This window comes from Vulpes vulpes, chromosome X (genome assembly GCF_048418805.1).
Source record: "Vulpes vulpes isolate BD-2025 chromosome X, VulVul3, whole genome shotgun sequence".
NCBI classification, from domain to species: domain Eukaryota; kingdom Metazoa; phylum Chordata; class Mammalia; order Carnivora; family Canidae; genus Vulpes; species Vulpes vulpes.
This window is the reverse complement of record NC_132796.1, coordinates 906,167-919,009: the sequence shown is the minus strand read 5'-3', so window position 1 is coordinate 919,009 and position 12,843 is coordinate 906,167. Positions and strand designations below refer to the sequence as shown.

At 67.5% G+C, this 12,843-nt stretch overlaps 1 protein-coding gene across 2 annotated transcripts; it reads right to left on the bottom strand.

Annotated features, from left to right (window-relative positions):
- Nucleotides 1-377: 377 nt before the first annotated feature.
- Nucleotides 378-12,142, bottom strand: AKAP17A (A-kinase anchoring protein 17A). 2 transcript variants are annotated; one of them, XM_072744761.1, is made up of 5 exons: nt 11,988-12,142; nt 7,180-7,957; nt 6,537-6,685; nt 3,474-3,714; nt 378-2,298 (listed from the first exon to the last, which is right to left on the bottom strand). In XM_072744761.1, the coding sequence occupies exons 2-5, from the start codon at nt 7,939-7,941 to the stop codon at nt 1,351-1,353; spliced, it is 2,100 nt and encodes a 699-aa protein (XP_072600862.1). In that variant the 5' UTR covers nt 7,942-7,957; nt 11,988-12,142; the 3' UTR covers nt 378-1,350. The 2 variants fall into 2 exon arrangements, with proteins under 2 accessions (XP_072600862.1, XP_072600863.1); XM_072744762.1 differs by having other exon boundaries at nt 12,042-12,136.
- Nucleotides 12,143-12,843: the final 701 nt, after the last annotated feature.

Below are 12,843 nucleotides of genomic sequence, written 5' to 3'. Positions count from 1 at the left end.
CACGGGCGGGTGGAGGGATGGTTAGAGTCTGCAGTCCCAGCAGGAGCGCTGACTCCTGCCTGTTACGAGGCCAGGTGAGCAAAGAGGCCAGGTGAGCAAAGAGCGACTTTCACTTTGACTTTAAAAAGCGGCTCTTCAGCTTCCGTGAATCTGCTAGAGTCTAGCTCAGTAAATCGAACGCCTGTTAGGACCCAGGATCCTCCTTCCGCGGGCAGAGTTCACAGGGACAGCCCTACGAAGTGCATCGTTGCCCACGAGCGAGCGGCTCTAAAGGAAGCGATGATTTCGATCTGTGTCGGAGCTGCTCAACTAGGCTCAGCCCAGGAACGCAGCCCCAAGAGCTTGAACAAACAAACAGAAAGGCTGGAAAATATTAGTTCATTGGAAAAAGATTTTATTTCACAAAAAAATGCAAACTGGAATAAACACCATCTTTCCTAACGCAAACATTACAGCTATTTTTAAGTGTTTCTTGAGCTTCACTTAGAGAAGCAAATGATTATAAAATTTAACAAGTTTTTAGCCTTAAATCTGTTTGAAACGTTCCAAGTAAAAATAATTTAGCAAAACAGCTTCTTAAAAAAACCACACACGCTAACCTCGACTAGAAACCAAAGCTTTTAACCAACCCCCTTTTTTTTCCTTATATGCTTAATCACCAGTTTGTAACGTGAACGTCTCTGAAGTGAACGAGCATCGGACCATGCTGGGGGCGCCCCCCGCGCACCGACGCCTTAGAAAGCACGTCTGAGTGTTGACCTTAAGGACTGGCACGGTCTCCAGGTGTGACGTGACGGGTCACCAGCGCCACCGGGTGCTACTGGCATCCCGCCAACTGCGCTTCCAAATCAGTTAAAATCACAAAAGAAAAAGGAAAAAAAAAAAAAAAGAAACAAACACCACCAGGGCAGGGCCTTTTCGAATTTTCGTGGCCCTGTGGGACCATGGCCGTCCGTCCATACGTGACCGTGTGTCCCCAGTGACGTGCAACCGGCCTCCCGAGAATCAGCGCACATGCGGGTGCCCCCAAAGGGGACAGAGACGCTGCTCCGCCTGCGTGTACAGGGGGCTCTGCACTCGTCACCACTCGGCAAGCGCGTTTCCTGATTGAGAGGGAATCGGTGACGTTAAAGCTATCGGATCAACAGTTTGAAGGGACAACTAAAGCTAGCGACTGAGGGCTGCGCGTTCCGACACAAGGGCCGCCAGAGGCTCACCAAGGGACACTTGCAAGGCGCGGCCGTCCTGCCCGGTGGCCCCCTGGCAGCGCTCCGCGGAGGCCGGGTGGAGGGGCCGGAGCGCCACAGGGCCTCGTCTCCGCCGGACGGCCACGTGCAGGAACGCCCTGCATTACCTGTTCCAGGTGCTGCGGTGCCGGCTGGGGGACCCTGAGCGCGACCGGTCCCGGTCGCTGCGGCGGTGGCGGCTGCGCTTCCTGCCCGAGCCGCCCCTGCGGTCGCGGCTCCGCTCCCTGCGGCTGGAGCGCTCCCTGCTGTGGGACCTGCGGGAGCGGTTGTGGTCGGGGCTCGCGCTGCGCCGCGGAGGGCTGTCGTCCTGGCGCGAGTGCTTCTTGTGCTGCCGCCGCTCCTTCCGCGGCTGCCTCCCGTCCTCCCGGCTGCCAGCCCGCCGCGGCCGGCTCCTCTCCCGCTTGTGTCTGTCGTCCTCCCCCCGGCCCCCGCTGGACCGGCCGCGGCTCCCGCTGGGCTCGCGGTTGCACTTGTCTTGCTCCGAATGGGTGTCCTTTTTGGGTACGCTCTGGTCACAGGCGGCGGGCACGCCCTTGGGTTGCTGGTTGTTGTCGGGAATGCAGGCGAGGACGCCGGGGCACCTCTTCTCCGGCGAACCATCCCCCGCGGCGGCCAGCCGAGCGCTCAGGCCTTCCCTGCACTGGGCCTCCTCGGCCAGGCTCCCGTTCACATTTCTGGGCGTGCTGTCGGCCTCCGGCCGGGGCGGAGTCTCCCTCGGCGTGCCGGGGGGCGGCTGGCCCACGAGGGGGTGCAGGGAGGCCGCACCCACGCAGCCGGCCGACACGGTCTGCAGGATGTCCAGCACGGGCTGCAGCAGGTCTGCGTGGGAGACGCCGAGCTCGTCCTGCGTGTGCGGGTCGTCGGCCTTCTTGCTCAGCAGGATGCTCAGCAGGCGCTCCCGCAGCTCCCGCTCCTTGCGCTGCAGCCCCAGCGCGCGCTCCTTCTCCTCCTCCACGCGCCGCAGCTCGGCTTCCTGCAGCCGCCGCCTCTCCTCCAGCTGCTGCAGCCGCAGCGTCTCCTCCTTCTGCTCCTGCTCCTGCAGCTTCACGGCCTGCAGCACAAAGGGGAAGACGCGGACATGTACCTCGCGCGCCCCGCACGCTCCCAGGAGGCGCTGGGTTTGTGGATGCCCTGAGGCCTGGGGGTACCGGGTGGACGCTCCGGCCGGAGTGCGGCCCGCCCGTCCCTACCACGCCCGGGCCGTCATGCGTCCGAGCGAGAAGGAAACCCCGAGGCGAAGCTACGTGGCACAGCCCCGGGGCGGGCATTCCGGGTGGGGCCTGGCCCCTCCGAGGCGCACACGGGGCCTGCTGTGAGGTCGCAAGCGGTCACCAGCGTCAGGGAGCTGAGATTACGAGGCGGACACACGCTGCCGTGGCCGCCGCGGGACGTGCGGGGCCTGGCCTGGGTTAGCGTCTTCAATATTCACCATGAAACAAGAGCTGAGCTGCCACGTCTCAGCGCGCCTGCCAGTCTCCTTCCCGGGGACTTATCACAACTGTAATTAGACAACAGGTTATGGGGTCGCCCCGCGCCTGACTCCGCGGGGCACGCGGCCTGCCCAAGCACAAGGAGTGCCAGGCGGGGTCCCCGCGCGTCCCCGGCCCCCGGCTCGCAGGAGTTACCGGTCGGGCCTCCGGAAGGAGCGGGTGGGAGGAACGAGGCGGCTCTCAGCTCTGAGGCGCTCATCCGCAGCGCGCCGGCTGACACCTGTCAGATCCAGGGCCGCGGACGAGGGACGTGGGCCGACCAGGCCCCATGGCGCCCGCTGAGCCCCGCAGGGACGCTGCCGCACGGGCCCTGTCTAGCAGCGGGCTCGGCCCTCAGCCTCCCGCCGCCCCTGGCCGCTGGCCTGTGGGGTCAGAGCAAAGCCCACGGTCCCGACGGCCCCGGGCACAGCATCTGCCGCGGGCGGGCATCCGCAGGGACCTAGGGGAGCTCGGCCACTCCCGCCGCCCGGGCAACGGTGACCCTGCGTGCCTGCTCCTTGCGGGCTTCGGGGACCGAGTCCGGGAGACGTGAGTGCAGGTAACGCTCGTCACAGCGCTACGAGCTCTGCGCGACGACACATCCTAGCATCTGGGACCAGGCAGGGAGGCTACAAGCTACCGACGACGGCGTGGCTGTGCGCACGAACACCCGTTCTCACGGGGGCGGCGGCCGCCACCTCCCGCTCCGGGCCACTGGCCAGACCCCCGCGCCCACCCGTCCACGCGCCCGCCGTACCTTGGCCCTGCTCAGCAGCTCGGCGATCAGCCTGATGGACTGCAGGTTGCGCTGGGCCAGCAGCAGCTTGCGCTCTTCCAGCTTGATCTTCTCCTGCAGCTTCTTCTGCTCCTCCGCCTGCAGCTTCTCCAGCTTCTTCTGGTTCCGACGGAACTCACGATCGCGCTGCTTCTGCTCCCTCTTGCGCAGCTTCTCCTCCCGTTTCCTCTCTCTCTCCAGCTCTTCGAGTTCCTTCTGTTTCCTGCGCAAAATACACGAGGGCTCCGTGAGGCATCGACGCCGCGCCGCGCCGCGGGTCAGCACTCAGGATGCGGTCAGCGGGCACGACTAGGCAAGCGCGGACAGCACGGCCACCGGGGCACGTGCACGAGGGCCGCCCTTCTCTTCATCCCCGTGGATAAGGACGGGGGATAGGAGTACTCCCCTACTACTGGGACGGGTGGTAAGTTTCTGCGGAATCTGAGGAACTGGAGAACGGGCAGGCGCACGCTAAAGCGAGCATTTTCAGGACCTCGGAGGGAGTATCCTACTAACCAAACTCAAGCCTCAGAATAGAAGGGGTGGCTCTAATGGCACAGGGAGATCGGGTCTGAACACCACACACACACAGGTCCAGAGGCCAGCAGCGGCCCCGGGATGCAGTACCACGCAGGAGCACCGGGCAGGAGCACCGGGCAGGACTACTAGGGAAGAGCAGCTGGCAGGAGCACTAAGCAAAAGCGCCAGGCAGGACTAGGAGGCAGGAGCACCAAGCAGGACTACTAGGCAGGACGACTAGGCAGGATCACCAGGCAGGAGAACCAGGCAGGACCCCTGAGACACAGCGTGCCTCCCCACAAGCCACACAAGTGGACAGGAGAGGAACGCTGGACCCGGGGCCAGTGCAGGAGGTGGAGAGGAGCGTCAGGACACACCCAATGCCCAGTGGCATGCCAGCCCATGACAGCATGGGGGGCGCACAGAGGAGGTCGTGCACACGGCAGCCGGCTCAGGGAATAACTGGGTACAGGCAACGCTGAGATGTGACAGGCCCCATCGCTAGGGCTCTGCAAACAGGGACAAGTACACGTGTGTGTGGTCACATGGAACGTTCTGGGAGCGTTCTGCTCCGGGAACCACTGAAGACAGAACAGTATGTGCCCTGCAACCCCCCGTGGATGAGATTCCAGAAGAGGCAAACGCGCACAGACGGGACAGCGAGGACGGTGGTCAGGGGCTCAGAGATCCCCGAGGTGCGGCCGCTTCCACACAGCCAGCCACCGCCGCAGCACGACCCCTGCAGACAGGCCTTCCTCTCACACGAACCCCACGGAGCCCAAGAACTCACACCCTCCGTGTTCGGCAGGGGTGGGGGCCCCAACGTGAGGATCGTGAGCGGCCAGAGCAGCAGGCTCTGCAGGCCCCGCTCCTTCCTGGCTCACCGTGACCGCAGCACCCGCAGCTCCCGCGCTGCCCCCCGTCCGGGAGCCCCGTGTGCCCAACTCGCCTGCAGCCCACACACAGGGAGGGCCGGTCCTCAGGCCACGTGCGCACATGTCCCACCGCTAACACCCAGGGAGTGGGACCGCGCAGGGAACCCTGCCCGCTGGGGGTGTGTGGGTCACGATCAGCAGGTGCACACACGGTGGAAGGCTGGGCTGCTGGGACGCTGCCGACGTCAGAGGAGCCGCCCGTGCTCCTCCTGCCCCGGCCCCGGAGGTGCTGACCCAGGGAGCGGCTGGGCAGTGTGACATCCCCAGCACGTCCCCAGGAGCGGCGTCCACGGCACAGCTGCGCGCCAGCACGCACCCCACTGCCCCGCAACCACCCCGCCGGCAGCCCAGGGCTCCCCGAGCCCACTGCGCCACCACACGCTCCTAGCAGGGATCCGGGAGGGGAGCTGGGTCAGCAGTGACGCACACGGTCTGCACCCGCCACCCCCGACGGGACGCTGGAGCGGGAGCTGCGCACAGCGTGGCCCTCCGTCTGCAGTAGAGCGGAAGCTACAGAAGCAAACCGACACGCGGCAGCCGGGGAGCGCAGAGTCCACTCGACACACAGATAAACTGCAAGACCAGGCGCGGGTGAACCCGGATACCACACGCACGTCCAGCCTGCACACACCGCGGAACACAGAAAGCGCACCTGGCGAACACACGAGAGCTGCGAAAGTGCCCAAAGTGCAGCGAGCAAAGGCACGTGAATGTCTCGTTTCCCCCAAAACGTAGGCGACACCATTGGTGAGGTTACTCCTATAGCAGAGCAAGCAGGAGATGCCCGGGGCGACCGTGACCCGTGGGCCCCCAACCAATGACCTCGAACCCGACCCCCTGAAACCCTGCTAAAGGACACTGTGCTCCTAGAACCTGACCGACGTCATCAGGTGTCCCGGTCAGCCCATCACAGAGCTTCCTGCGGCCTGCACGGCGGCCAGGAGGTGCCATGTGCCGCGGTGGTGTGTGTGCGAGCACACGGTGCCCGCGGGACAGGCTCTGCACAGAAGGCGCCATCCAGATTCTCTGCGGGCACATGCACATACCCGCACGCAGATATGCATGCACGCACACGTACATACACAGGACGCCCACAGGAGGGGCTCTGCACGGAAGGCGCCATCTAGGTCCCTGGCAGGCACGTGCACGCACCTGCACACAGAAATGTGCGCGCACGCACACGCACACACGACAGCCACAGGAGGCTCTGCACAGAAGGCGCCCTCCAGGTCCCCAGCAGGCACGTGCACACACCTGCACACACACAAACGTGCACACACACACAACGCTCACAGGAGGCTCTACATGGAAGGTGCCATCTGGGCCCCTGGGAGGCGCGCGCACACACACGCACACACACACGACACCCACAGGAGGCTCTGCATGGAAGGCGCCCTCCAGGTCCACAGCAGGCACGTGCTCGCACCTGCACACTCAAACGTGCACACACACACACACGATGCCCACAGGAGGCTCTACACGGAAGGCGCCGTCCAGGCCCCCAGCGGGCACGTGCTCACACCTGCACACAGACTCACGCGCACAGCGGGCATCCAGGGGCCGTGTACAGCCCTCGCGTGTGCACACACACCTTTCCTCCGCTCGCTGCCTCTCCTCGGCCTCTTTCTCTCTGCGCTTTTGCTCTTCCCTCTGCTGTTCCAACTCCTGAAGCTTCTGCCTCTCGAGCTGCCGCTTCTTAATGGAGGCGTCGCTCAGGTGTTTGGTGGAGTCGAAGGAAACCTTCGGGAGAAGAGACCGCAGTGACCCACGGGCATGCCGCAGGACAGGCGGCCCCAGGCAGCTCCACTCCCGGGCAGGGAACCCCGCCCCCATGTGTGGCCCCACCCAGGACATGGGGTCCGCAGGCAGGCGTGCCTTGGACACGCGAACACACAGGGCCAGTGATGGCTCTGCCCTGCGCTCCCGTGTGAAGCCGGCATGCCAGCGGGGCGCACGCTCTGAGACACGGCTGGCCTGCCCCGTTTGCCAGCAAGGAAGCCCGTCACGCTCCTCAGGGACAGTGTGTCCCCCCTCCCCCCCCAGCAGGGCCCCTCCGTCCCCTGGACCTGCACCACCTGCCGGCCGCCACAGGCCCCCCTCTGCCGCTGAGGGCCCCCCACAGCCTGGCTCCTCCGCGGGGCCGCCTATGCGCCTGCCCACACCCAGAGCCACATGCCACACGAGGGGCACGCTGCCCCCCACCGCCTGCAGCAGGCGGCCCGGCGGGGGCTCACCTTGATGTTGCACGCCACGGCCTTTCCGTCCTCCCCCTTGTACATGAGCTTCATGCCGCGCAGGGCGCTCATGGCCTGGATGAAGCCCACGTACTCGCGGTACTGCACGTACGCCTCGAAGTTCAAGTGGCCCCCGAAACTGAAGGTGTGGAAGTTACGCCCGGTCATCTCCTCGCGGTAGGGGTCCAGCATGGGGATGTCCACGTTCCGGATCTCCCCGAACTTCTCAAACACCTTGACCAGGACCTCCTCGCTGGGCTTCTCAGAGCCCGATTCCTTGAGGGCGAACCACTTGCAGGGCAGCCCCTCCAGGTGGATGGTGTCCGGCCGCTCCCCGGGCAGCGTCTCGTTCATGTCCTTGGCATCACGGAAGAAGGAGTCCCAGTCGTGGCGGGTGGGGAAGTCGATCTTGAACTCGGCGGCGCGCACCTTGAGGATGTCGGAGAAGCCGCTGAGCTTGATGGTCTTGCCGTCCAGGCAGGCCAGGAACGACTTGACCAGGCTCTTGTTCTCCACCTCGCCCTCGAAGCGGATGAAGTCCATGGTGCTCTTGGAGATGCGCAGCGTGGAGAACTGGTGGTTGTGCACCATGCCCTTCAGCCTCTCCATCACCTCCCAGTTGGAGATGGACTTCCCGGGCTGCTTCAGCTGCGGGAGCGCCACGCTGATGGTCATCTTCGTGATGGGCTTCAGGTACAGGCCGTACGGGGGGCACAGCTCCACCGCCTCAGACGTGTCGTGGACTATGGTAGCCGCGGCCATAGCCGGGACCTCGGGCCTGAAACACAGACACGGGCGGTCAGGGTGGGCGCAGAGAGCAGCATGCACACGCCCGGCCCCACAGCAGGCCTGCGGACACAGGTGTGCTTCTCTGCCGTGCCACGGGCACACCTGTCTGCTGCACTAAAACACGCCGTCACCTGCCCTCACGTTTTGTGTTTTTTAATCAGAGGAAACCAGGCTGACAAGAACCTCTAAGAGCAGTCGAGTGTGCCAGCCTTTGTGGGTGCCCAGCAGCAGCAGCAGGGCTCCCAGGGCCGCGGACCAGCACTGCTGGGGGCTCCCACTGCTGTCCACGGGCGAGAGGCGGACTGGGAGCAGCGCCCACGTCCCCCAGGCTGCAGGCTCAGAGGCTGGGGCAGGAAGGGGCAGGAAGGGGCAGGAAGGGGCAGGAAGGGGCAGGAAGGGGCAGGAAGGCGCTCGGCTGCAGCCGGGGGAGGGTGTGTGCAGGTGGTGGCCCGGAGGAAGCAGGAAGGAAGTTCCCAGCCGACACATCCACCAACAACTGCCCGTGGACTCCCGTTCCCTCCGTGCCTGCCATCAAGGGACAAGCACAAGGGCCCCTGCACAGCTGGGGCTCCGTGTGGGCACCTGTCCTCTTGTGCCCTTTCTGAAGCCCCCCCTCCTGCTCAGACCAGTGCATGGCTTCCGGAGAGATCCGAGCTGCACGCACAAGCCCAAACAGTACAGGTGGCTGCCTCCACCGCCACCCACGGGCTGGGAAGCTTCCCCACAGGCCCTGAGGCTCAGGTGGGGAGGGGTGTGCAGGGCACAGGAGCCCCCAGCCCGGTCTAGGGGGGAGTAGGGCAGTGACCCCCACACAGGAGCAGCTCCAAGGCAGAGGAGTTCCCAGCCTGGTCTAGGGGGAGCCCCATACTGGGGGAGTGCAGTAGGTGAGTGACCCCCACAGAGGAGCAGCTGCAGGGCAGAGAAGTCCCCAGCCTGGTCTAGAGGGGAGCCCCACACGGGGGGGGGGGGGGGGGGGGGGGGGCGCAGTAGAACAGTGACCTCCACAGAGGAGCAGCTGCAGGGCAGAGCCCCCAGCCCGGTCTAGGGCGGAGCCCCACACCAGAGGGTGCAGTAGGGCAGTGAACCCCACACAGGGGGTGCAGGGCAGAGGAGTCCCTAGCCTGGTCTAGGGGGGAGCCCCACGCTGGGGGGGGTGCAGTAGGGGAGTGACCCCCACAGAGGAGCAGCTGCAGGGCAGAGAAGCCCCTGGTCTGGGGGAAGCCCCACACGGGGGTGAGGGGTGTGTAGTAGGGCAGTGACCTGCACACAGGGGGGTGCAGGGCAGAGGAGCCCCCAGCCTGGTCTTGGGGGTGAGGGGCTCTGGTGCTGGCTGAGACCCCAGACGTGTGCCCAGGACAGCAAGGGCCATCCGGAAGCCTGAGCAGAGACGGGGCAGTGCCCCCCCAACAGCACCATCCACACCCACTCCGTGACCCGGGTACCCCAGGGCCGTTCCCATAACCCCCATCCCTGGTGGCTGCCCCGGCCCCTCACTGTGCCCCCAGCACGTCCTTAAATGCGTCACTGCCCGCCGCTCCCACCAATAGCTCCCCAGGCTCCCCAAGCTCCGGGACAGCCTGCAACCCCCGCCCTTTACCCCAGCGTCTAGGGCACCAGGGCAGCCCCCAGGACTCTGAGCCTGTGTAGCAGCAGCCCCTGTCTCGCCCACAGCCTGCCCCCCACCTGCAGTACCCGTGTTGTCTGCAGCCCGCCTGAACTGACCCCCGCCCTCACACCCACACTCCATGACCCCCCTTCCAGCCCACAGCCCCCAGGACCCGGGGCCCGTCCCCTGCAACCGCAGGAGACCCGCAGGCACCAGCCCTCGGAGCCCCGCCCCCTCCCCCAGCCCCAGGAGACTGGTGCCCCCAGGCCCCCCTCCCGGCTCCACGGAGCCCCCATTCACGCCGCAGAGCCCCTAACCCTCAGAGTCCAGCCCTCCACCGCAGACCCTCGCCCTGCCGTACCTTCCCCCACCCAGCCCCTGCCCTTCCCAGACTCCAGCGCCCTGCTATCTAGGCGCCCCTGCTCGGGGAACCCCGGCCTCGCAGATCCCCTCCCCCTCCCCCTCCGCACCCCTCCAGCTCCTGGCCAGCAAACCCCAGCCCGGCCAGCAAACCCCAGCCCAACCACCCACCCAAGTGCCCGCCGCCCCAGCCCAACCACCCACCCAAGTGCCCGCCGCCCTCACAGGCTCCAGACCCGCCCGCCGCGTCCCGCCCCGACGCCCCCTCCCCGCTCCCCGCAGCTCCTAGGCTCTCTGGACCCCATCGTCTCCCCACCCCAGCCCCGCAGACACCCCCACACCCCCTAACGTCCTCAGGGCCCCAGGCCATCTGTGACGTCGACGGCGCCGCCAGGCCATCCACAGCCCCCCCCAGCCCGGCCCCCTGCAGACACGGCCTCGGGGCCCCTGGTCGTCCAGGTCCCAGCCCACCCCTCCGCAACGACCCCCTGCCCCACCGACGCTGACGTCCTACCCACCAGCCCCGGCAGCCCTCCACCCCGGGGCCCAGGAGCTCCCAGACCTCGCAGACCCCGGCCTCCGCAGCGCTCCGCCCCGTAGGCGCCGCCCCCTGTGCCCCAGGTGCCCCGCAGACTCCGCCCCCGGTGCCACAGGTGCCCTGCAGACTCCGCCCCCGTAAGCCCCGCCCCGTAGGCCCCGCCCCGGAAGCCCCGCCCCCGTAGCCACAGGTGCCCCGCAGACTCCGCCCCCGGAAGCCCCGCCCCGTAGGCCCCGCCCCCTGTGCCCCGCAGACTCCGCCCCCCGGAAGCCCCGCCCCCGCAGGCCCCGCACCCTGTGCCCCAGGTGCCCCGCAGACTCCGCCCCGTAGGCCCCGCCCCCTGCGCCCCAGGTGCCCCGCAGACTCCGCCCCCGGAAGCCCCGCCCCCGTAGGCCCCTCCCCCGGTGCCACAGGTGCCCCCGTAGACTCCGCCCCCGTAGGCCCCTCCCCGTACCCCTGGAAGCCCCGCCCCCGGAACACCCAGACCTCGTAGGCCCCTCCCCCCGGTGCCCCCCGTGCCCCCGCAGACTCCGCCCCCTGGAAGCCCCGCCCCCGCAGCACCCAGACCTCGCAGACCCCTCCCCGCAGTGCCCCCGGTCCCCCCCCCGCCGTCGCACACCCCGGCCTCCCTGGAAGCCCCGCCCCCGCAGCACCCAGAACCCGTAGACCCCGGCCCACCGCCCGGAAGCCCCGGCCCCCATGCACCCCTCCCCTCGCTGCCCCCTGTGCCCCCGCCCTCGCAGACCCCGGCTCCCCTCCCCCCGAGACCCCAGACCCCTCCCCTCGGTGCCCCCGGAGCCCCCGCCCTCGCAGACCCCGGCCGCCCGGAGCCCCCAGACCCCTCCCCTCGGTACCCCCAGTGCCCCCGCCCTCGCAGACCTGGTCCCCGGCTGCCCCCGGAGCCCCCACCCGGCAGACCCCTCCCGTGGGTGCCCCCGGAGCCCCCGCCCTCGCAGACCCCGGTCCCCAGCCGCCCCCCGGCTGCCCCCCGGGGCCCCCAGACCCCGTCCCCGTCCCCCCGGTGCCCCCCGCCCTCGCAGACCCCGGTCCCCGGCTGCCCCCGGAGCCCCCGGCCTCGCAGACCCCGGTCCCCGGCCGCCCCCCGGCTGCCCCCCGGGGCCCCCAGACCCCGTCCCCGTCCCCCCGGTGCCCCCCGCCCTCGCAGACCCCGGTCCCCGGCTGCCCCCGGAGCCCCCAGACCCCGCAGACCCCTCGCGTGGGTGCCCCCGGAGCCCCCGGCCTCGCAGACCCCGGTCCCCGGCTGCCCCCCGGGGCCCCCAGACCGCGTCCCCGTCCCCCCGGTGCTCCCCGCCCTCGCAGACGGCCCCCCCCGAGCACCGAGACCCCTCGCCCGTCCCCCCGGTGCCCTCTCAGACGGCCCCCCGAACCCCCAGCCCGCAGAGGCCCCTCCCCCCCGGTGCCCCCGGTGCCCCCCGCCCTCACCGACCCCAGCCCCCCCCCGCCGGAAGCCCCGGCCCCGTCCGCGGAAACGGCTGGTCACGGGGTGTCGCTCACCGGCGCGGGGCTCCGCCTGCGCCCCCGGCCACCGCCGCCCAGGCCCGAGCTCACCGCCGACCCGCGACGACCCCGCGGCCGCGGCCTCTCCGCCCGGCGCCGCCACCCTCCGCCGGAGGCGCCCCCGACGCCACTCGCCGTCGCCGCCGCCCGCCCCTGTGACGCACTTCCGCTTCCGGCGCTCGTGGCCGCGGAAGCGGCCGCGCGGCGGCTCCCCGTTCCGTCTGCCGGGCCTGGCCCCGCCCCGGAGGCGGGACTTCCGGGAGGCCCCCGCGAGGGGGGGCTGGCCGGCCCGGGCTTGGCACTGCGCGTGCGCGAGCCCGCCCCGCCCCCAGGCGCCAGCTGTGCCCGCGTCCAGCCGGAGGCCTCACCTGGGCCGCGCCGTCTGCGGCAGGTGCACGGGCCGCGCTCGGGCCCCTCGCGCTGTGGGGACCACGCACCGCCTGCCGCCGCGCCGCACGGTCAACGCGGAGCTCACGTATTTACTACTTAGTTACTATTATTTACTACGCGTCTGCATTGCGGAGTAGAAGTTACAATGTAACCACGTCGAAGCCTGTAACGGGATAGACACCCACGTCTTCGTGCTTCAGCACCCTCGCGTCTCTCCTTCCCGTGTAGTTTGTTCTGACACACAATTCACTTTGAAATACGATTTATTTCTTAAAGATTTGAAGTATTTTAAGTGAACATTTTTATTTCACTTATTTATTTAAATGAACATATTTATGCACATGCATATGCTCATTATAAAACTTGCAAATCCACATAAAATACTTTCAATATGTAATTTGTCATAATCTTTAACACACGTATCTGTAAATGATGCATTAAGTTAACACATTAAGCTCCCACA